At 36.9% G+C, this 19,774-nt stretch overlaps 1 protein-coding gene across 22 annotated transcripts in view; it reads left to right on the top strand.

The window, feature by feature from the left end:
- Positions 1–19,774, top strand: part of FNBP1L (formin binding protein 1 like) — a 135,415-nt gene that overhangs the window by 43,502 nt on the left and 72,139 nt on the right. For 19 of the 22 annotated variants that reach the window (XM_081486333.1, XM_081486319.1, XM_081486318.1 and 16 more), the window contains exon 2: positions 16,140–16,255. Coding sequence is in view for 13 of the 22 variants with exons in the window: in XM_081486319.1 (XP_081342445.1) it covers positions 16,140–16,255 (116 nt within the window). In the remaining 9 variants the exon portion in view is untranslated. Of the gene's footprint in view, positions 1–16,139; positions 16,256–17,842; positions 17,990–19,774 lie in introns of all 22 variants that reach the window. The other 3 variants (XM_081486332.1, XM_081486328.1, XM_081486336.1) reach the window with 1 other exon arrangement.

Genomic DNA, 19,774 nt, shown 5'->3' with positions numbered 1-19,774 from the left:
TGGTATTCATTTATAAACCATACTTTGAGTGATTGAAGAATTGTTATATTTTTGTGTTGTTATATATGTTTATATATATTTGATGTTTATCAATTTAAATTATGTTTGCAAAAGAGGAAGAGATGCTCTTTTTTTCCCCTTCAAATCTCTTAATACTCCTATATCCTTATTCTTAATTAATGACCTTGCCTCCTATTTTACTGAAAAGAATAGAAGTGATCACAAGAGAATTTTCCACAAGCTGCTATCACCAAGCTGTCTAAACTTGTGTCCATTTACTCTGCCTTCTCTCCTGTTACTGTAACTGAACTGCCTGTGGTTTTAGCAGATTAGTCCCTTCACTTAGGCGTGCATCTGCTTTTACCTACTTAGTGTTTATTGCTCCAGTTCTTCCTTCTATATTATCAGTTTTTCTTTTATTTGTATTATTTCTATTAGCATATGATCATATTGTTTCTTATATCTAAAATCCACCTACATTTAACCTCACTTTCTTCAGCTAATCATCCCGTAGCTCTTCTCTCCTTGAAAGCAGAGTTCTTGAAAGTGCTGTCTGTATACACTGTTTTTAATTTCTTTCTTCCTAATCTTTTAAAAATCCATTTTAGTCAGACTTTTGCCCTTACTACTTCAATAAAACTGCTCTTATTAAGGTTGCCAGTGATCTGCATATTGCTAAATCCTGGTGGTCAGTTTTCAGTCCTCATATTACTTTGAGTAGCACTTGACTGGAAAAGGTCAGTTTTCATTCCGATCCCAAAGAAAGGCAATGCCAAAAAATGTTCAAACTACCGCACAATTGCACTCATCTCACATGCCAGCAAAGTAATGCTCAAAATTCTCCAAGCCATGCTTCACCAGTATGTGAACTGTGAACTTCCAGATGTTCAAGCTGGCTTTAGAAAAAGCAGAGGAACCAGAGATCAAATTGCCAACATCCGCTGGATCATCGAAAAAGCAAGAGTTCCAGAAAAACATCTACTTTTGCTCTATTGACTATGCCAAAGCCTTTGACTGTGTGGATCACAACAAACTGTGGAAAATTCTTCAAGACATGGGAATACCAGACCACCTGACCTGCCTCTTGAGAAATCTGTATGCAAGTCAAGAAGCAACAGTTAGAACTGGACATGGATCAACAGACTGGTTCCAAATCGGGAAAGGAGTACGTCAAGGCTGTATATTGTCACCCTGCTTATTTAACTTATCTGCAAAGTACATCATGCAAAATGCTGGATTGGATGAAGCACAGCTGGAATCAAGATTGCCAGGAGAAATATCAATAACCACAGATATGCAGATGACACCACCCTTATGGAGAAAGTGAAGAAGAAAAAAAAAAAGCCTCTTAATGAAAGTGAAAGAGGAGAGTGAAAAAGTTGGCTTAAAACTCAGCATTCAGAAAACAAAGATCATGGCATCTGGTCCCATCGCTTCATGGCAAATAGATGGGGAAACAATGGAAACAGTGACAGACTTTATTTTGGGGGGCCCCAAAATCCCTGCAGATGGTGACTGCAGCCATGAAATTAAAAGACGCTTGCTCCTTGGAAGAAAAGCTGTGACCAACCTAGACAACATATTAAAAAGCAGAGACATTACTTTACCAACAAAGGTCTGTGTATTCAAAGCTATGGTTTTTCCAGTAGTCATGTATGGGTTTAAGAATTGGACTATAAAGAAAGCTGAGTGTCAAAGAATTGATGCTTTTGAACTGTGGTGTTGGAGAAGACTCTTGAGAGTCCCTTGGACTGCAAGGAGATCCAACCAGTCCATCCTAAAGAAATCAGTCCTGAATATTCATTGGAAGGACTGATGCTGAAGCTGAAACTCCAATACTTTGGCCACCTGATGTGAAGAACCAACTCCTTGGAAAAGACCCTGACGCTGGGAAAGATTGAAGGCGGGAGGAGAAGGGGGACGACAGAGGATGAGATGGTTGGATGGCATCACCGACAGGATGGACGTGATTTGAGTAAGCTCCAGGAGATGGTGATGGACAGGGAAGCCTGGTGTACTGCAGTCCATGGGGTTGCAAAGAGTTGGACACGACTGAGAGACTGAACTGACTGACAAAGTAGATCATTTCCTCCTTGAAATAATGCATTATTCATGTGGCTCCCAAGATACCAAACTTTTCTGGTTTTACTCTTAACGTTGCTGGTCATTCCTTCTCAGTGTCTTTTGCTGGTTCCTCCTCAATCCTTTGACCTCTAATTGTTGTTATGCAACAGAGCTTAATTGAGATTGCATCCAGGATCATGTTTTACCATATGTCTTGTCAACCACTTCTGTTGAATTCCAGGCATATTATTTAAGCACCTACTCAACATGTCCACCTGGATGTCCAAGGATATCAAACATATCTGTAAAACTAAAATATTTGTTTTTACTTTGACCAAACTTGTTCACTTAAATCTCCCAGTTTAGTTCAAAGCACTATATCCCTCTAGTTCATTGTGCTCAGAATTGATGTCTTTCACAGCCCATACACAGAACACCGTAACATTTTATTGGCACTGCCTTCAGAATATATCCAAAATCTTACCAGTTGATACCACTCTGCTGCTTCTACCCTGGACTAGCCAACTTATCTCTGGTATGGATTATTTCAGTAGCCTGTCTCAATGTCTCCTGCTTTGAAACAGTTTTTATCAACATAGATGCCAGAGTGATCTGTTTAAAAACCTGTCAGGCTTATGCTCAGGACCATGCAGTGTGTTTTCATCTCACTCTGGCTTAAAGCCAAATCCTTATAATGGAAAGTGAGGCATGTGTGATCTGCATTCTGACCCCCCACACAGTTCAACTGTTACTACTCTTTCTCCTGTTCATTCAGCAGAGGTTGCTTATTTCTGCTCTTCCTGGAATATATCAAGCATATGCAGGCTTAGAGTCTTGAATATTTTAACAACGAAACCGGAAACTGTATTAGTTTTTTAGGTAAGCAGAAGCAGTAAGGCCGTGTATGGACTGTTACCCAAAGTAATAGGCAGGAATGCAGAATAAAAACACATGTGTTTACAGTGAAAAATTGAGTTGGAGAATGATGAAATAGGTTCTGAGTGCTTCCCTTTAGTGAGATAAGAAGCAAGATGACTAGCTGAGAGTGAGATAGATAGTATATGGTCCAAGTTTAAGTGAAGAAGCAAGGTTTAAGATAATTGGTTAGGGTAATGGCATAGTGAATGGCTTCAGGCTAAGTAGCATTAAAACCTATTAAGTTAATAGGCACAGACTTCAAAGTATGACCTGTCAGCATAGGTATTTCTCTTTCTTTTTTTTTTATGTTGCTTTAGTGGGGTGGGAAAGGGTTGATGAAGAATTAAATATAAAACTAGGGTTGAAATCTGACAAAGCTAGAGGGCAAGGACGTTCAGACTCTTTGCAAGGAGTCATTATAGTAAGTGACTTAGGAATCCAAGCTGTAAAGATGGAGATGAAAACAGGAGCGGGGTGAGAAATAGTAATAATATATGAGGATCCATGGATTGAGGTCACTTGAGGGGACAGAATTACAGACTTTGGGGTACTAGAGATATTGAGTTGATAGGGCTAAGTATCTGAGAAATGAGATACTTGAAATTTATTGGGGAGAGAGGAGTGAGGCTAATGACAATGTAGATGACTATTGGATTGAGTTCCCACCGTAGTAGAGGAGAAAATTCTATGAAGTAAAAAATATACAGAGGGATGTTGGAAGGATAACCTGGATAGATTCTGAAGTCACTAAGAGCTTAATATGTGAGTTTCCCAAATAAACAAGTTTGCATCTGTCTTTTAAAAAATAAAACCACAAGAAAATCCAAATAACTAAGGTAATTTTTAAAAACTTAGAATGTTCATCAGTTTACTTTGGAGGCACATATTGTTGACCCTAAACTGTAAATTGATTTCTTAGATCCATGAGACTTGAAGAAATTTCTACAGTCCTTATGAATCAGAGAATGGGAAAAGTCAGTTCTGTTAGATCTTAAAAACGTTTTCAGTAGTACTTAGGTATTCAGAAGTGCTGGATAAATGTTGGCAGAAAATTGGAGCCATAGAGTAAGCCCAAACTAGGACAGCAAAGTCATTATTCTGCTTTTTAGTGAAGAAAGTCTTTTTTAAAATAGTTGTGACCCTTGGTGCTTTACTAAAAGCACTTTACTGGAACTTCATTTGGATGCAAGGCTTTACCAAAGTAATTAGGAAAACAAGGATTGAATATTTAGTAGTAACTTCTAAAACTTTACCATATTTTATGATACATAAGATAGTTCTTTTTATTTAAATTACATCAAATATATCACTATATAGATAACATAAAATTGAGTAAATATAGTATTTATTGCTACCTTATTTCTCCAAGTAGAATCTTGGAGCAACATATAATTAATTTGATTTACGCTGAATGGTGTAGACATTTAAGTTGGTGTTGATGCCAGCCTTAATTTAGAATGTTTTCTTTGTGCTCCCAAATGAATAAGGGAAAATAACTTTAAACATTTTACAAAATTAAAAGACAATGCCTGAAGGAAACAAGAACTTTCTTGGGTTTAAAAATGAAACGGTAAGATTTAATCACTGTACACCTCTGATGGAGAGATACATTTCACAGAAGTTATGGTAAGAATAAATGTTTTAGAAAAGGAAGTAAGGCAATGACTAAAGGCACAGAAATGGAAGTAGTGGGACTGACTGTAGTAATCTAGAATAAATCCTAGAAATAAGAGCATTGCTAAAAGTGGAAAGAATAAGGAAGTGAGGATAAGTTACCTATTTTGATGACAGTATTTATATTTCTAATCTATAGGTGGTTTCAGAATAATGCTTAATTCTTTACTTTGTCTTTCCACAACATTTTCTAGCAGGGAGACGTATGAAGGCTTTAGGAGGTATTACTTTTGAAGAACTGAAGTCTTAGGATTCTAATTTTCTTATTTGAGCTTTGTACTTTTTTTGTGGTAGTAAGAGTCATTCCTTCATCTCCAGCCATCTTCTCTCATGCTTCCAAATTGTTTTGCAGACTAATGCTAAGACTACTAAAGAAAGGGTAAATGACTTCTTATCAGAAATGTTGTAAAGAGTGGTTATGACATTCAGTATGTGCTTCTATTAGGCAGTTTCTAACTTTGAGATTTTTGATTTGTTACTTTCATCAAAGTTTCCAGTGACCAAAAAATTTTTCCAGTCTTATATTTCTCTCCTGATAAAAGAAATGCATCATTTTAAGTAATACTATTTACAATTGTTACTCATTTAGATACTAAGAATATAAAACTGGGAGTGATTTAAAAAGATAATCTCTCTAGCTAGTTATGTGTGAGCAAGTCAGGTAAGCATTCTGGGCATCAGCTTCAATATTTATAAAATGAAGGGTCTAGAACCATTGTTTAATTATAAACATTAATTACCATATATTTATTTATCAAATACTAGCATGTTGAGGTAGAAGGAAAATGAGATTGGAGTCAGAGGTTGAAGTCTTTAATTTCAGAAACAGTTTTCTCATTTGTAAAATGCTTTATCAGTTGTGTTCTGCAGGTGATATCTGGTAATATATGTGAAACTTTGTAAGTTCAAAAGTATATATATTATAAATAGAATAGTTATTCAGTCAGGGAGTAAGTGCCTTGTATGTGCTGGACTATGTGAGGAAGTTCACTTTGTTATTTTTTCTGATTTTAAAATTTATTAAGTCACTGAATTCCATAAAAATATTAAAATCATTTTGAGTAAATGAATTTATTTGTTTTTGTTTCACTGCTTATTTTTTAATTTTTTGAAAATTTATTGAAGTATAGTTGATTTATAATGTTGTGTTTAATTATTGCTGTACAGCAAGGTGACTCAGTTATACATAATTATATTTTAAAATTTTCCATTATGGTTTATCATAGGATATTGAATATAGTTGCCTGTGTTGTACAGTAGGACATTGTTGTTTATCCATCCTATGTTTGCTTTTGCTAATCTCAAACTCCCTGCCCTTCCCTCCTCTATCCCTCTCTTTGCAGCCACAAGTTTATTCTCTATACCTGTGAGTCTGTTTTTGTTTCATAGATATGTTCATTTGTCATAGTTTAGATTCCACACATAAGTGATATCCTATGGTATTTGTCTTTCTGACTTCTCTCAGTATGATAATCTCTAGGTACATTCATATTGCTTCAAATGGCATTATTTAATTTTTTTTTTTAGTGGCCACGTAGTATTCCATTGTGTGTGTGTGTACTACATCTTCTTATTCATTCATCTGTTGATGGACATTTAGTTTGCTTCCATGTCTTGGCTATTTTGAATAGTGATTGGGGTGCATGTATCCTTTTGAACCATGTTTTTCTCTGGATATATGCCCAGGAGTGGGATCCTGGATCATACAGCAACTCTAGTTTTTTCAGAAACCTCCATACTATTTTCCATAGTGAAGTGGAAGTTGCTCAGTCATGTCCGACTCTTTGTGACCCCATGGACTATACAGTCCATGGAATTCTCCAGGCCAGAATACTAGAGTGAGTAGCTGTTCCTTTCTCAAGGGACCTTCCTAATTCAGGGATCAAACCCAGGTCTCCCAGGCTTCTGGCAGATTCTTTACCAGCTGAGCCACCAGGGAAGCTCTGTTTTCCATAGTGGCTGAACCAATTTACATTTCCCCGAACAGTGTAGGAGCGTTCCCTTTTCTTCACACCCTCTTCACTGTTTATTATTTGTAGACTTTTTAATGAAGGCTAATCTGATTGGTGTGAGTTGGTCAGTTCAGTCCAATCGCTCAGTCTTGTCCGACTCTTTGCAACCCCATGAACCGCAGCACAACAGGCCTCCCTGTCCATCACCAACTCCCAGAGTCGACCCAAACCCATGTCCATCGAGTCGGTGATACCATCCAACCATCTCATCCTCTGTCGTCCCCTTCTCCTCCTGCCCCCAATCCTTCCCAGCATCAGGGTCTTTTCCAGTGAGTCAGCTCTTCACATGAGATGGCCAAAGTATTGGAGTTTCAGCTTCAACATCAGTCCTTCCAATGAACACCCAGGACTGATCTCCTTTAGGATGGACTAGTTGAATCTTCTTGCAGTCCAAGGGACTCTCAAGAGTCTTCCCCCAAACCACAGTTCGAAAGCATCAACTCTTCAGCACTCAGCTGTCTTCACTGCCCAACTCTCACATCCATACATGACTACTGGAAAAACCATAGCCTTGACTAGACGGACCTTTGTTGACAAAGTAATGTCTCTGCTTTTAAATATGCTATCTAGGTTGGTCATAATTTTCCTTCCAAGGAGTAAGTGTCTTTTAATTTCATGGCTGCAGTCATCATCTTCAGTGATTTTGGAGCCCCAAAAAATAAAGTCAGCCACTGTTTCCACTGTTTCCCCATCTATCTGCCATGAAGTGATGGGACCAGATGCCATGATCTTAGTTTTCTGAATGTTGAGCTTTAAGCCAACTTTTTCACTCTCCTCCTTCACTTTCATCAAGAGTCTTTTTAGTTCCTCTTCACTTTCTGCCATAAGGGTGATGTCATCTGCATATCTGAGGTTATTGAGATTTCTCCCGGCAATCTTGATTCCAGCTTGTGCTTCTTCCAGCCCAGAGTTTCTCATGATGTACTCTGCATAGAAGTTAAATAAGCAGGGTGACAATATACAGCCTTGACATACTCCTTTTCCTATTTGGAACCAGTCTGTTGTTCCATGTCCAGTTCTAACTGTTGCTTCCTGACCTGCATACAGGTTTCTCAAGAGACAGGTCAGATGGTCTGGTATTCCCATCTCTTTCAGAATTTTCCACAGTTTATTGTGATCCACACAGTCAAAGGCTTTGGCATAGTCAATAAAGTAGAAATAGATGTTTTTCTGGAACTCTCTTGCTTTTTCAATGATCCAGCGGATGTTGGCAATTTGATCTCTGGTTCCTTTGCCTTTTCTAACACAAGCTTGAACATCTGGAAGTTCACGGTTCACGTATTGCTGAAGCCTGGCTTGGAGAATTCTGTGCATTACTTTGCTCATGTGTGAGATGAGTGCAATTGTGCAGTAGTTTGAGCCTTCTTCGGCATTGCCTTTCTTTGGGATTGGAACGAAAACTGACCTTTTCCAGTCCTGTGGCCACTGCTGAGTTTTCCAAACTTGCTGGCATATTGAGTGCAGCACTTGCACAGCATCATCTTTCAGGATTTGAGGTAGCTCAACTGGAATTCCATCACCTCCATTAGATTTGTTTGTAGTGATGCTTTCTAAGGCCCACTTGACTTCACATTCCAGGATGTCTGGCTCTAGGTGAGTGATCACAACATTGTGAATATCTGGGTCGTGAAAATCTTTTTTGTACAGTTCTTCTGTGTATTCTTGCCACCTCTTCTTAATGTCTTCTGCTTCTGTTAGGTCCATACCATTTCTGTCCTTTATCGACCCCATCTTTGCGTGAAATGTTCCCTTGGTATCTCTAATTTTCTTGAAGAGATCTCTAGTCTGTCCCATTCTGTTGTTTTCATCTATTTCTTTGCATTGATCGCTGAGGAAGGCTTTCTTATCTCTCCTTGCTATTCTTTGGAACTCTGCATTCAGATGGGAATATCTTTCCTTTTCTCCTTTGCTTTTCACTTCTCTTCTTTTCACAGCTATTTGTAAAGCCTCCTCAGACAGCCATTTTGCTTTTTTGCATTTCTTTTCCATGGGGATTTTCTTAATCCCTGTCTCCTCTACAATGTCATGAACCTCCGTCCATAGTTCATCAGGCACTCTATCAGATCTAGTCCCTTAAATCTATTCCTTACTTCCACTGTGTAGTCATAAGGGATTTGATTTAGGTCATACTTGAATGGTGTAGTGGTTTTCCCTACTTTCTTCATTTTAAGTCTGAATTTGGCAGACTAATAATTAGTGATGTAAAGCTAATTTTCATATACCTATTGCCCATCCATATGTCTTCTTTGGAGAAATGTCATTTAGGTCTTTTGCCCATTTTTAGATTGAGTTGTTTCTTTGTTATTGAATTATAGGAGCTGTACAGAAGGAATGTAGCTTAACATAACAGGAGCTATTTATGACAAACCCACAGCCAGCATAATACTCACTAGTGAAGAGCTGAAAGCCTTCCCATTAAAATCTAGAACAAGACAAGGATTCTCACTTTTACCACTTCTCTTAAACTTAATATTGGAAGTCCTAGCTACAGCAGTCAGACAAGAAAAAGAAATAAAAGATACTCAGTTGGTAGAGAAGAGGTAAACTTGTTCTTATACGCAGATGACATGATAGTATAATAGAAAAAACCCTGAAGGCTTCACACAGAAACTACTAGAACTGATAAATGAATTCAGCAAGGTAGCGACATACAGAAATTGGTTGCATTTTTTAATACTAACAGTAAAATACCAAAAAGAGAATGTAAACAATCCCTTATAAAATTGCTTCATAAAAATGATATTCTAAATAATAAACCTCACCTAGGAGATAAAAGACTTATATACTGAGAACTTAAAGAAATGGAAAGATATCCCTTGCTCTTGGATTAGAAGAATTGTTGCTGTTGTTCAGTCACTCAGTTGTGTCCAACTGTTTGTGACTCCATGAACAGTAGCACACCAGGCTTCCCTGTCCTTCACCATCTCTTGGAACTTGGTCAAACTCATGTCCATTGAGTCAGTGATGCTATCTCACCATCTTGTCCTCTGCTGCCCCCTTCTCCTTTTGCTTTCAATCTTTCCCAGCATCAGTGTCTTTCCCAGTGAGTTGGCTCTTTGCATCAGGTGGCCAAAGTATTGGAGCTTCAGCATCACTCCTTCCAATGAATATTCAGGACTGATTTCCTTTAGGATTGACTGGTTTGCTCTTTTTGCAGTGCAAGGGACTGGTAAGAGTCTTCTCCAATACCACAGTTCAAAAGCATCAATTCTTTTAGGAAAAGAATTTGAACAATAATACATGTATATGTATAACTGAGTTACTTTGCTGTACTCCTGAAACTATGATGTTGAATGGTTTGCCTTGGAAACGAACTGAGATCATTTTGTCATTTTTGACGTTGCACCCAAGTACTATATTTCCGACTCTCTTGTTGATTATGAGGGCTACCCTCTTTCTTTTACAGGATTCTTGCCCACAGTAATAGATATAATGGTCATCTGAATTAAATTCGCCCATTCCCATCCATTTTAGTTCACTGATTCCTAAGAAGTCGATGTTTACTCTTGCCATCTCCTTCTTGACCATGTCCATTCAAGATCGTAGTAATCCAAGTATATGCCCCAACCACCTATGCCAAAGAAGCTGAAGTTGATTAGTTCTGTGAAGACCTACGAGACCTAGAACTAACACCAAAAAAAGATGTTCTATTTATTATAGGGGATTGGGATGCAAAAGTAGGAAATCAAGAGACACCTGGAGTAACAGGTGAGTTTGGCCTTGGAGTACAAAGTGAAGCAGGGCAAAAGCTAACAATTCTGCCAAGAGAATGCACTAGTAATAGCAAACACCCTTTTTCAACAACACAAGAGACGACTTTGCACATCGACATCACCAAATGGTCAATACCAGAGTCAGATTGATTACGTTCTTTGCAGCTGAAGATGAAGATGGAGAAGTCAGCAAAAACAAGACCTAGAACTGACTGTGGCTTAGATAATCAGCTTCTTATAGCAAATTTCAGGCTTAAACTAAAGAAAGTGGGGAAAACCACTAGGCCAGTCAGGTATGACCTAAATCAAATCCCCTATGATTATATAGTGGAGGTGAAGAATTTACCAGATCTAATCAAGGGATTAGATCTGGTAAATGGAGTGCCTGAAGAACTATGGACAGCGGTTTGTGATATTGTACAGGAGGTGTTGACCAAAACCATCCCAAAAGAAATGAAGTGCAAGAAGGCAAAGTGATTGTATGAGTAGGCTTTACAAATAGCTGAGGAAAGAAGAGAAGCAAAAAGCAAGGATGAAAGGGAAAGGTATACCCAACTGAATGCAGAGTTCCAGAGAATAGCAAGGAAAGACAACAAGACCTTCTTCAATAAACAATTCAAAAAGAAATAGAGGCAAACTACAGAATGGGAAAGACTAGAGATCTCTTCAAGCAAATTTGAGATATCAAAGGAACATTTTATGGAAAGATGGGTACAATAAAGAACAGAAACAGTAAAGACCTAAGAGAAACAGAAGAGATCAAGAGGAGATGGCAAGAATACACAGAAAAACTGTACAAAAAAGGTCGTAATGATGCAGATAACCACGATGGTGTGGTTACTCACGTAGAACCAGACGTCCTGGAGTGTGAAATCAAGTGGACCTCAGGAAGCATTGCTGCCAATAAAGCTAGTGGAAATGGTGGAATTCCAACAGAACTATTTAAAATCCTAAAAGATGATGCTATTAAAGTGCTGCACTGCATATGTCAGCAAATTTGGAAAATCCAGCAGTGGCCACAGGACTGGAAAAGGTCAGTCTTCATCCCAGTTCCCAAGAAGGGCAGTACTAAAGAATGTTCAAACTATCAGACAGTTGCACTCATTTCCCATGGTAGTAAGGTTATACTCAAAATCATTTAAGCTAGGCTTCAGCAGTATGTGAACCAAGAACTTCCAGATGTACAAGCTGGGTTTAGAAAAGGCAGAGGAACTGAGATCAAATTGATAGCATTCACTGGATTATAGAGAAAGCAAGGGAATTCCAGAAAAACATCTACTTCTATTTCATTGACTACCCTAAAACCTTTGTGTGGATCATAACAAACCGTGGAAAACTCTTAAAGAGATGAAAATATAAGACCATCTTACCTGTCTCCTAAGAAACCCATATGCAGGTCAAGAAGCAACAGTTATGACCTTACATGGAACAACTGGTTTAAAAGTGAGGAAGGAGTGCAACAGGGCTGTATACTGTTACCCTGTTTATTTAACTTATATGCAGAGTACATCATACAAAATGCTGAGCTGGGTGAGTTAACAACCTGGAATCAAGATTGCTGGGAGAAATATAAACAACCTCAGATATGCAGATAATAGATAGCATTCTAATGGCAGAAAGCAAAGAGGAACCAAAGAACCTCTTGATGAGGGTGAAAACTGGCTTTAAACTCAGTATTAAAAAACTGAGATCATGGCATCTGGTCCTGTCACTTCATGACAAATAGAAGGGGAAAAGGTGGAAGCAGTGACGATTTCCTCTTCTTGGGCTCTAAATTCTCTGCGGATGGTGACTGCAGCCATGAAATTAGAAGATGATTGCTTCTTGGCAGGAAAACTATGACAAACCTAAACCGTGTATTAAAAAGCAAAAACATCACTTTGATGACAAAGGTTCATATAATCAAGGCTGTGGTCTTTCCATTAGTTATGTATGGATGTGCGAGTTGGACCATAAAGAAGGCAGAATGCCAAAGAATTGATGCTTTCAAACTGTGGTGCTAGAGAATACTCTTGAGAGACTCTTGGGCTGCAAGGAGATCAAACCAGTCAATCCTAAAGGAAATCAACCCTGAATATTCATTAGAAGGACTGATGCTGAAGCTGAAGTTCCAATACTTTGGCCATCTGATGCAAACAGCTGACTCACTGGAAAAGACCTTGATGCTGGGAAGGATTGAGGACAAAAGGAGAAGAGGGCGACAGAGAATGAGATGGTTGGATGGCATCACCGATTCAGTGGATATGAACTTAGGCAAACTCCAAGATGGTGAGGGACAGAGAGGCCTGGCCTGCTGCAGTCCATGACGTCACAAAGAGTTGGACACGACTTGGCTATTAACAACAAAAAGGAAAGATGTGAAGATTATTCTCAACAGGAAGAACAGTGTTTTATGAAAAGACCATGTAATAACCCCTGGTAAAGCACTGTAGTAGTAATTTCCTTTAGAAAGAATATTGAGATATGGTTGTAATTTATTCACTTCATTTCTAGGTAAGTAAAGGAAATTAAAGCGAGAAGTCTGCAGAATACTATAGTATATGTTTACTTCGATTAATTTTATAAAAATAATATCTTTGAAATATAGTTGATAGACTTTTTACAGTATTTCCAAATTAAATGGGGAGGGACTGTTGAGAAGCTTTGTTTCACTCAGGTTTGCTGTTTTTCTACTGTTGTTTTTAATTTGTTTACCTTTAATAAGTGTCTGTTAGCAATATGCTTTCCTAGCAGGTATTTTCAAGATAATGTAATGTTTCTTTAAGATAAAAGGGAAACTTTAATAGTGAACGAATAGCTGCTTTTCCAAAGAAACTTGAGCTATGGAAAAAACATTTTGATGATGAATGTTTGGAAATACATCCATCATTATAGAATTTTGTTGCTGAAAGTGATATATGTCACCTACAACTATTATATCTACACACTTAAAACATTTCGAAACAAATTTATTGCTTGTTTTAAAGTCAATGTGAAGGAAGAGACCTGTGTGTTGGGGGAGGGAAAGAGGGAGATTTATTTATAAGGAGTTGGGTCACATAATTTTGTAGGTTTCGCAAGTCCAAACTGCAAGGTAGGGCCAGGGAAGAGTTGCAGTTCTAGCCCAAAGGCAGTCTGCTCGCAGCCTGCTTGAAAGCCTATTTGGAGCATTTCTTCTTGAAGGAAGGTCAGTTTTTGTTCTATTAAGTCCTTCTACTGATTGAATGAAGCCCACCCACATTATGAAGGGTATTGTGCTTTACATATTCCAAACTAAGCAACTTACATATTAATATTTTATCCAAAAATACCTTCACAGAAACATCCAAGATAATATTTGACTGAATATATGGGCACTGTTGCTCAGCTAAATTGACACAAAATCATATTACAGTCATTTTCAGTGGAGTTTGAAACTCTTTGTTAAAAATATAAAGATGGAGTATTTTCTGATTAGTTTGTTAAAATAATACTAACATTTAACCAAATTTTTGCATAAAATGGAATTGGAAGGTATAGTCAACAGTTGACTTTTTCCAATTGGATCTTTTTATATCTTTGTGTCATTTATTTCCCCAGCTGTGACAGCCACTAAATTTAGTCTAAATGTTTCAGTTTATAACCTAGGCATTCAGATTGCTTTGCCATTAAATATTAAACCAAGATTTTAGAAATAGTGAAGCATGTCGAATTCATTGCTTTTATTAAAGTTGTTGTTTCATATTGATATTTTAAAAAGTTATGGCCCCAGGGCTTTTGCTTGTTCATTAAAGAAGTAAAAAAAGAACTATTTAAAATAATGCTTATTTCCACTAGGGACAAGAGAATAGAGCTAATGGGGGAATTGCTAAGTTGAGCTATGCTACATAAACCCGTGCTGACCTAGGCACTGACTCCCATGGCAGGTTGTGTGGAAGCCGCGGGCATCATTGACAAAGTCAATGTTAAGACAGGAGGATGAGCCCCCAGGAAGGTGAGCTGTCCTACCAGCTGGCTGGCTGGACTGTATGCTCATGGAGGGCAGGGCTGGGGCTGAGTGTTCCTCTTTATCCCTAAGAAACTTGGCACATGGCAAGTGCTCAGTAAACATTGTGAGTTAATAAACAGGTTTAAAAAATGTTTATTTCATTTTTGTTTCTTTTTAAAATTTCTATTTTTGTGGGTTTCATAATTATGTAATACAATAGCATAGTATATATAATTATAGATAGTATACATATAGGAATATTCAGAAATTTTACTGATTGGGGTATATAATAAAACATTTTTGGAGATTTCATCTAGAAGATAGGGAAGTTTAATGTAAAATTTGATGAAGAGGATGATGGGAAGAAGCCTTAAAGCACTTTGCAAAATGAAGGGTAATTGTTTCAGCTTTGGACTTTTCTTTTTCTGAAATGTTTTGTTGTTATTGGGAGTTTTTCTATTTGAAATAGAATTCACATTTATAGTGGGAAATATTAACTAACACACCAATTAAATTTACTGAGCAGTGCATTCTCTTGCTGTTTTCAAATCTACTTTGGTAGCCAAATAATAATGGAAAAGTGCATGAAAGAATAGAATTAGAGTAGTAATACCATACTATGAAAGCTGGGTGAATTCTATCTCTGCTGTTTAGGTAGACTTTACTTTTATAAATAGAATTTTATAATGATTTAAAGTAGGGAAAGAAGGGACTTCCGTGGTGGTCCAGTGATTAAGACTCCATGCTTCAGGGGTGTGGGTTTGATTCCTCGTCAGGGAACTAAGATCCCTCATGCCACTTGATGTGGTTTAAAAAAAAAAAAAAAATTATGTAGGGAAAGAAAAGGCAGATATTTTGAAATGATTTATTTGTAAATAACACATGTGATTAAACCATGGGTGATTTGGAAAGATAAAACAACTAGAGATATAGAAAGGGATGATACCTGAATGTTCTGAATATTGAATATTGATATTTGGTGTTTTGATCTCTGAATGTCTTTAATATGGGAGATGTAGAGAGCACCAAGTTATTAGCCAACTTGGAAATTATTCTTGAGGAATAGGAAATGATGCTTTTTTCAGGCAGCAGGTAGTCTTTTGAAGACTGCAAGAGCCTTGCAGAACAGTGATCTTTATGTGTTAATATCATGTTTCCTGTACTGTGTAACACTTTATGAATCCCCATAGTCCTATTGAGATGGTGATGGGACTCCCGTTTTATGGAAAAAATATAAAGTGCCTAGGTAACTTGCCCAAGGTCAAAACGTACTGTAAACGCAGAGCCCAGATTTTGAACCCAGGTTTATTTGATTCTGTTGAAACACATCTTCACTGAGAGTCTGCTGTGGTGCTGGGAATAGTGCTTGTACCTTAAGAGTTCAGAGTAGAACAATGCACGGCTGCTGGCCTCAACATAGTGTTGCAAGTGAATAAGATAGTAATCTGTAGGGAGCCTTGGGGAGCCAGAGAAAGACCATTTAGCTCAGTCTGAAATTTTAGGGGCATTTTCTGTCTGAACTGGATCTCAAGGAAGGAGTAAGAGTTAATTGCAAAGAGATGATCTGTGGAGGGTGTTGCAGCCAGGGGGAACCACATGTGTAAAGATATTTAGGCATAAAAATAGCATAATTTACACTGAAGAACATATTTCTGTCTGGATCTTAAAAGATGAGATTGGTGGTGACCAGCAAAAGAAGAGCCTGAGTTTTTCTTTTCATACGTGATTGCCTGGACAAATATCAGAAACTGGTTAAAATATTTGTGGATAAAATTTCAGACTTTTCAGTGTGGTTTTATCTTCCTTTTCTAGGATCAGTTCGACAGCTTAGACAAGCATACCCAATGGGGAATTGACTTCCTGGAAAGATATGCCAAATTTGTTAAAGAGAGGATAGAAATTGAACAGAACTATGCGAAACAATTGAGGTAAGTTACATTTTTTTTTCAGTTCTCAGAAATGAAATTACATGTTTAAATAGTTAGCTTTAGATAAATGTGATACACCAGGAGTTGAATTCTGTGTTTTTCATTAGAGTTAGATTGAATTAGGTAACTGGTTTGTTTCAGTGACTGGTTTAATTAAATCATTGTCTAGTATCACAAGGAATATTGGCTGGCTAGATCATGAGCAGCTTTCATTCCAGAAAGATACTTAAAATTATACAATCAGGAAGCAAAATTCCAGGAAAAAGAAATAACTTGGTAATATTAATAATTTTGTGCTTTACAGTTTTATTCCCCTGAACTTTTTGCGTTAGTAATCTTTCTAAAATATTGAAGATTTCTCCAGTTTCTCATTTTTTCATAGTTCTAAGACTTAGAAAGTGACTGTGATTAGCTGTGTTTCTTTCTGTCAAAAAGTAGATGTATATTACTGATAAAAGAGATTCTGGAATATGTGTTAGGAGATAAAAATTTTAAAGGGAAAATTTTAATCTTGAAACAAATGGAACTTAAGATTTTATTCAAGCAGAAAATCATTGTTGGACCACAACCTGATAAATAGTTTTGCTGCAACTTACTCAATAAAAATAGTGTTTGAAGCCTGAAGACTAGAAAACAATGTAAGGTTCTAGGTAAAGGGGTTAGGATTCTTTATGTTGTATAGTGATAGAAAAATACAACCCACAAGGCACACATGAGTAAGAGTCCAATTTGATTTGTGGGTCAGATGTGTTCAGGCCCCTGTTTCTTGGCTCTTCTTCCCATTGTTGCCTTTATACTCAAGTTTTATTTAGTACCATCCTTTTTACCCAGTAGCTCTAGATTTCTTATCTTTATACTCCCGTATCCTGGGGAAGAATGATGATCTTTGTTGTGCATTTGAGGGGAGGAGATAGGAAGGGAAAGGGGGAAGGAAGAAAGTGAAAGAAAAGAGAGGGAAGAAATGGAAGGAGAGCAGAGTGCAAGCCTGTATCAGCTTCTCTTCTCCAGAAATCCCAGCAAAAGTCTCCTTTTGCTGACCCTGGTTAGATTATATGCTTATCCTGAACAGTTCACTGAAATGAGAATGTTAGATTGATTTATAGCTAGTTAATTGCCCAAAAGAAATATAAGGTAGTGGGTCACAGAAGGAAGGGAGATTTTAAGTGATAAACTACATATGTCCACCATTTGTAGCAGTTTATTCAAGGAGCTGACTGGTTGTGGCCATGAGATAGACTAGTATGATGAATAGGTTACTTACAATGATATACATACTACTATTTTGGCATTTATTAAAATTGTAGCATCATGCTAATTTCTTGATCCAATTGTGTCCTATGTTTGTTTTTTTTTTTAAACAAAGTAATTTCCATATGGAAATATAAGCAAGGAAGCTACAAGTATATTAATAATAATTGTGATGATATTTTACCTGCCCAAAAGTTTTGGCTTGGGAACTTTACTGTGCAAGAATCTGGAAGCGTTAAAGGACCTCTGAAAAGTTAAAATAGCAGTAAAAAGAATGTATTCATGTGTGAACAATGAAATATTTCCCTCATTTAATTTTTAATTTGATCTCAACTCTAGCACATTGTTTTCTGGTTTTCAAGTATGCTAGTAAAAGTGAAGAGAAGAAATGCTACAGACAGTAATACAGTGATGTGATGGCAGTGTGAAGTGACAACAAAGATTAAAATATTGCAAAAAACAAGATAAAATGTTTCCAGCTTAAAGGTACCTGTCAGTAAGGAAATGATGAAAAATACTGTGGAGTATACAATTTAAACAAGTCAGATATAGCAGCATATTTAAACTTAAAAGGGTGTTCAGTCTGTCAATGTGAAAAGCAAATTGTAGAACTGAGGGTACAGCAAGATGTCCTTGCTTACTTGAGGTTGAGTATATAGCTATGTATAAAATTTGTGTGTATTCTGAAGAGGTCTAAATAGGATATACCCCAAATTGTTTTACCATGATGACCCCTGGGGAATGAGAGTAGGGGATGGGAAGGGACGGAACTTATACTTGTTACTTGTACTTTTAAATTATTGAACTTTTTCTAGCGATTATGTAATCTTAAGCAAAGAAGATGATATATTTCAAAGAATATCACCACAAATTATAAAAGAAAAATTGGTAATTTATAAGGTAAACCGTCAGCAGTATGCTGTATTTAATTGTCGAGAATAACTTGGGTCTCAAGGGTTTCAGGGTGGCCAAGATTTTAGCAGAGTAAAAGACTGTAATCAAACAGCAGACTTGTCTGCCCTTCTATTTTGTGACTGATAATAACGGTTATAATTTTCACTTACTTGCAAAAAGAGATTTTGACACTACTTCTTTGGAGCAGGAGTGGTTAGAACCCACAATTACATGGTATGAAAATATACTTTTGTAGTGAGAAAATAGATGCTGTAGTTCAGTGATTTGCATCTTTTTTCTGTCCCAGCAGACTAAAGAAATTTAGTACATGTTCATCCTAACAGTGGCTTTCACTTGTAGTGATTCTCAACAAGAACAGGATTATTGGAAGGTGTTGAGGAATTCCAATAAAGAAGAGTTGGGAGGAGGCTTGTGTAACTTGAAAACCAGAACTCCCTTTCCTTTGTCCACATTGATATTTGCTGCTTTGGATGAATACTTAGTAAATGATTGAATTATCAGCTGCTTTTTATAGTATCTTTTTTGTCCAAAGGGAAGAAGTGTGCCTTGTTTATTTCCTTTTCTTTAATGAGAAAAATTCTTTTGGTTGACTCCCTCCTGTTTTGCTACTGCGGAGGAGGACAACTTCTTTTCATAGTGAGAACGCTTACAATAACTATATTCACAATGTTAAATATTTTAAATAGATTGCAGGATTAAATTTTGCAATATACTTTTGTAAATACACTTTTTATTTGCGTACATTTTCACATAATTTTGGTGCTCCCTAGTTTATTTTCTTCTGTCTTCTATTTGTCTGTTTTGATGGCTTTGGTTTTATTTAAGTTTTGGTATTCACTTTTGGTAGTGATTTGAGGATGAGAATAAATAGAAAATAAAGCATCTAATTATGTTTGGAGACATAGTTATAAACAGTCCGACCATGTCTGTTTTGATGGATAATAAGTGGTGACTTGGAATCACTTGGTAGAACTTTTCTTTGTTTGCAAACATAAAAAGTGGAAGTTACTCTAATAAATTTATGCTATTTTATATGTATGACAGAGATTGACTAAATTTTCTTATGTGAAAAAAAGCTCTATGCATAATGGTATGTATTATTTTTTTCTAGTAAAAATAATTACAGCAGTAAGTTCTATCATAGAGATTGCTGTATGAAATTATGTTTCTCTATTTCACCCCAGATCATTCCTTTTTAGCTCAAATGTGACAGTGTGGTACTGAAAGAAAAATAGACTGGATGACTAAAAATTACTCTTACCTTAACCAGAACAGAAATCTCTCCAGATTTCTTGGATCTTATTTCTATTTCTGTACCTTGACAACCATGGCAACATAACTGGTACCTCTAGAGCT

The sequence above is a fragment of the Giraffa tippelskirchi genome, chromosome 5 (assembly GCF_054371585.1).
Source record: "Giraffa tippelskirchi isolate mGirTip1 chromosome 5, T2T-mGirTip1v1.2.pri, whole genome shotgun sequence".
Taxonomy (NCBI): domain Eukaryota; kingdom Metazoa; phylum Chordata; class Mammalia; order Artiodactyla; family Giraffidae; genus Giraffa; species Giraffa tippelskirchi.
The sequence above is the reverse complement of the archived record's forward strand: the minus strand, read 5'-3'. Positions and strand labels throughout refer to the sequence as shown.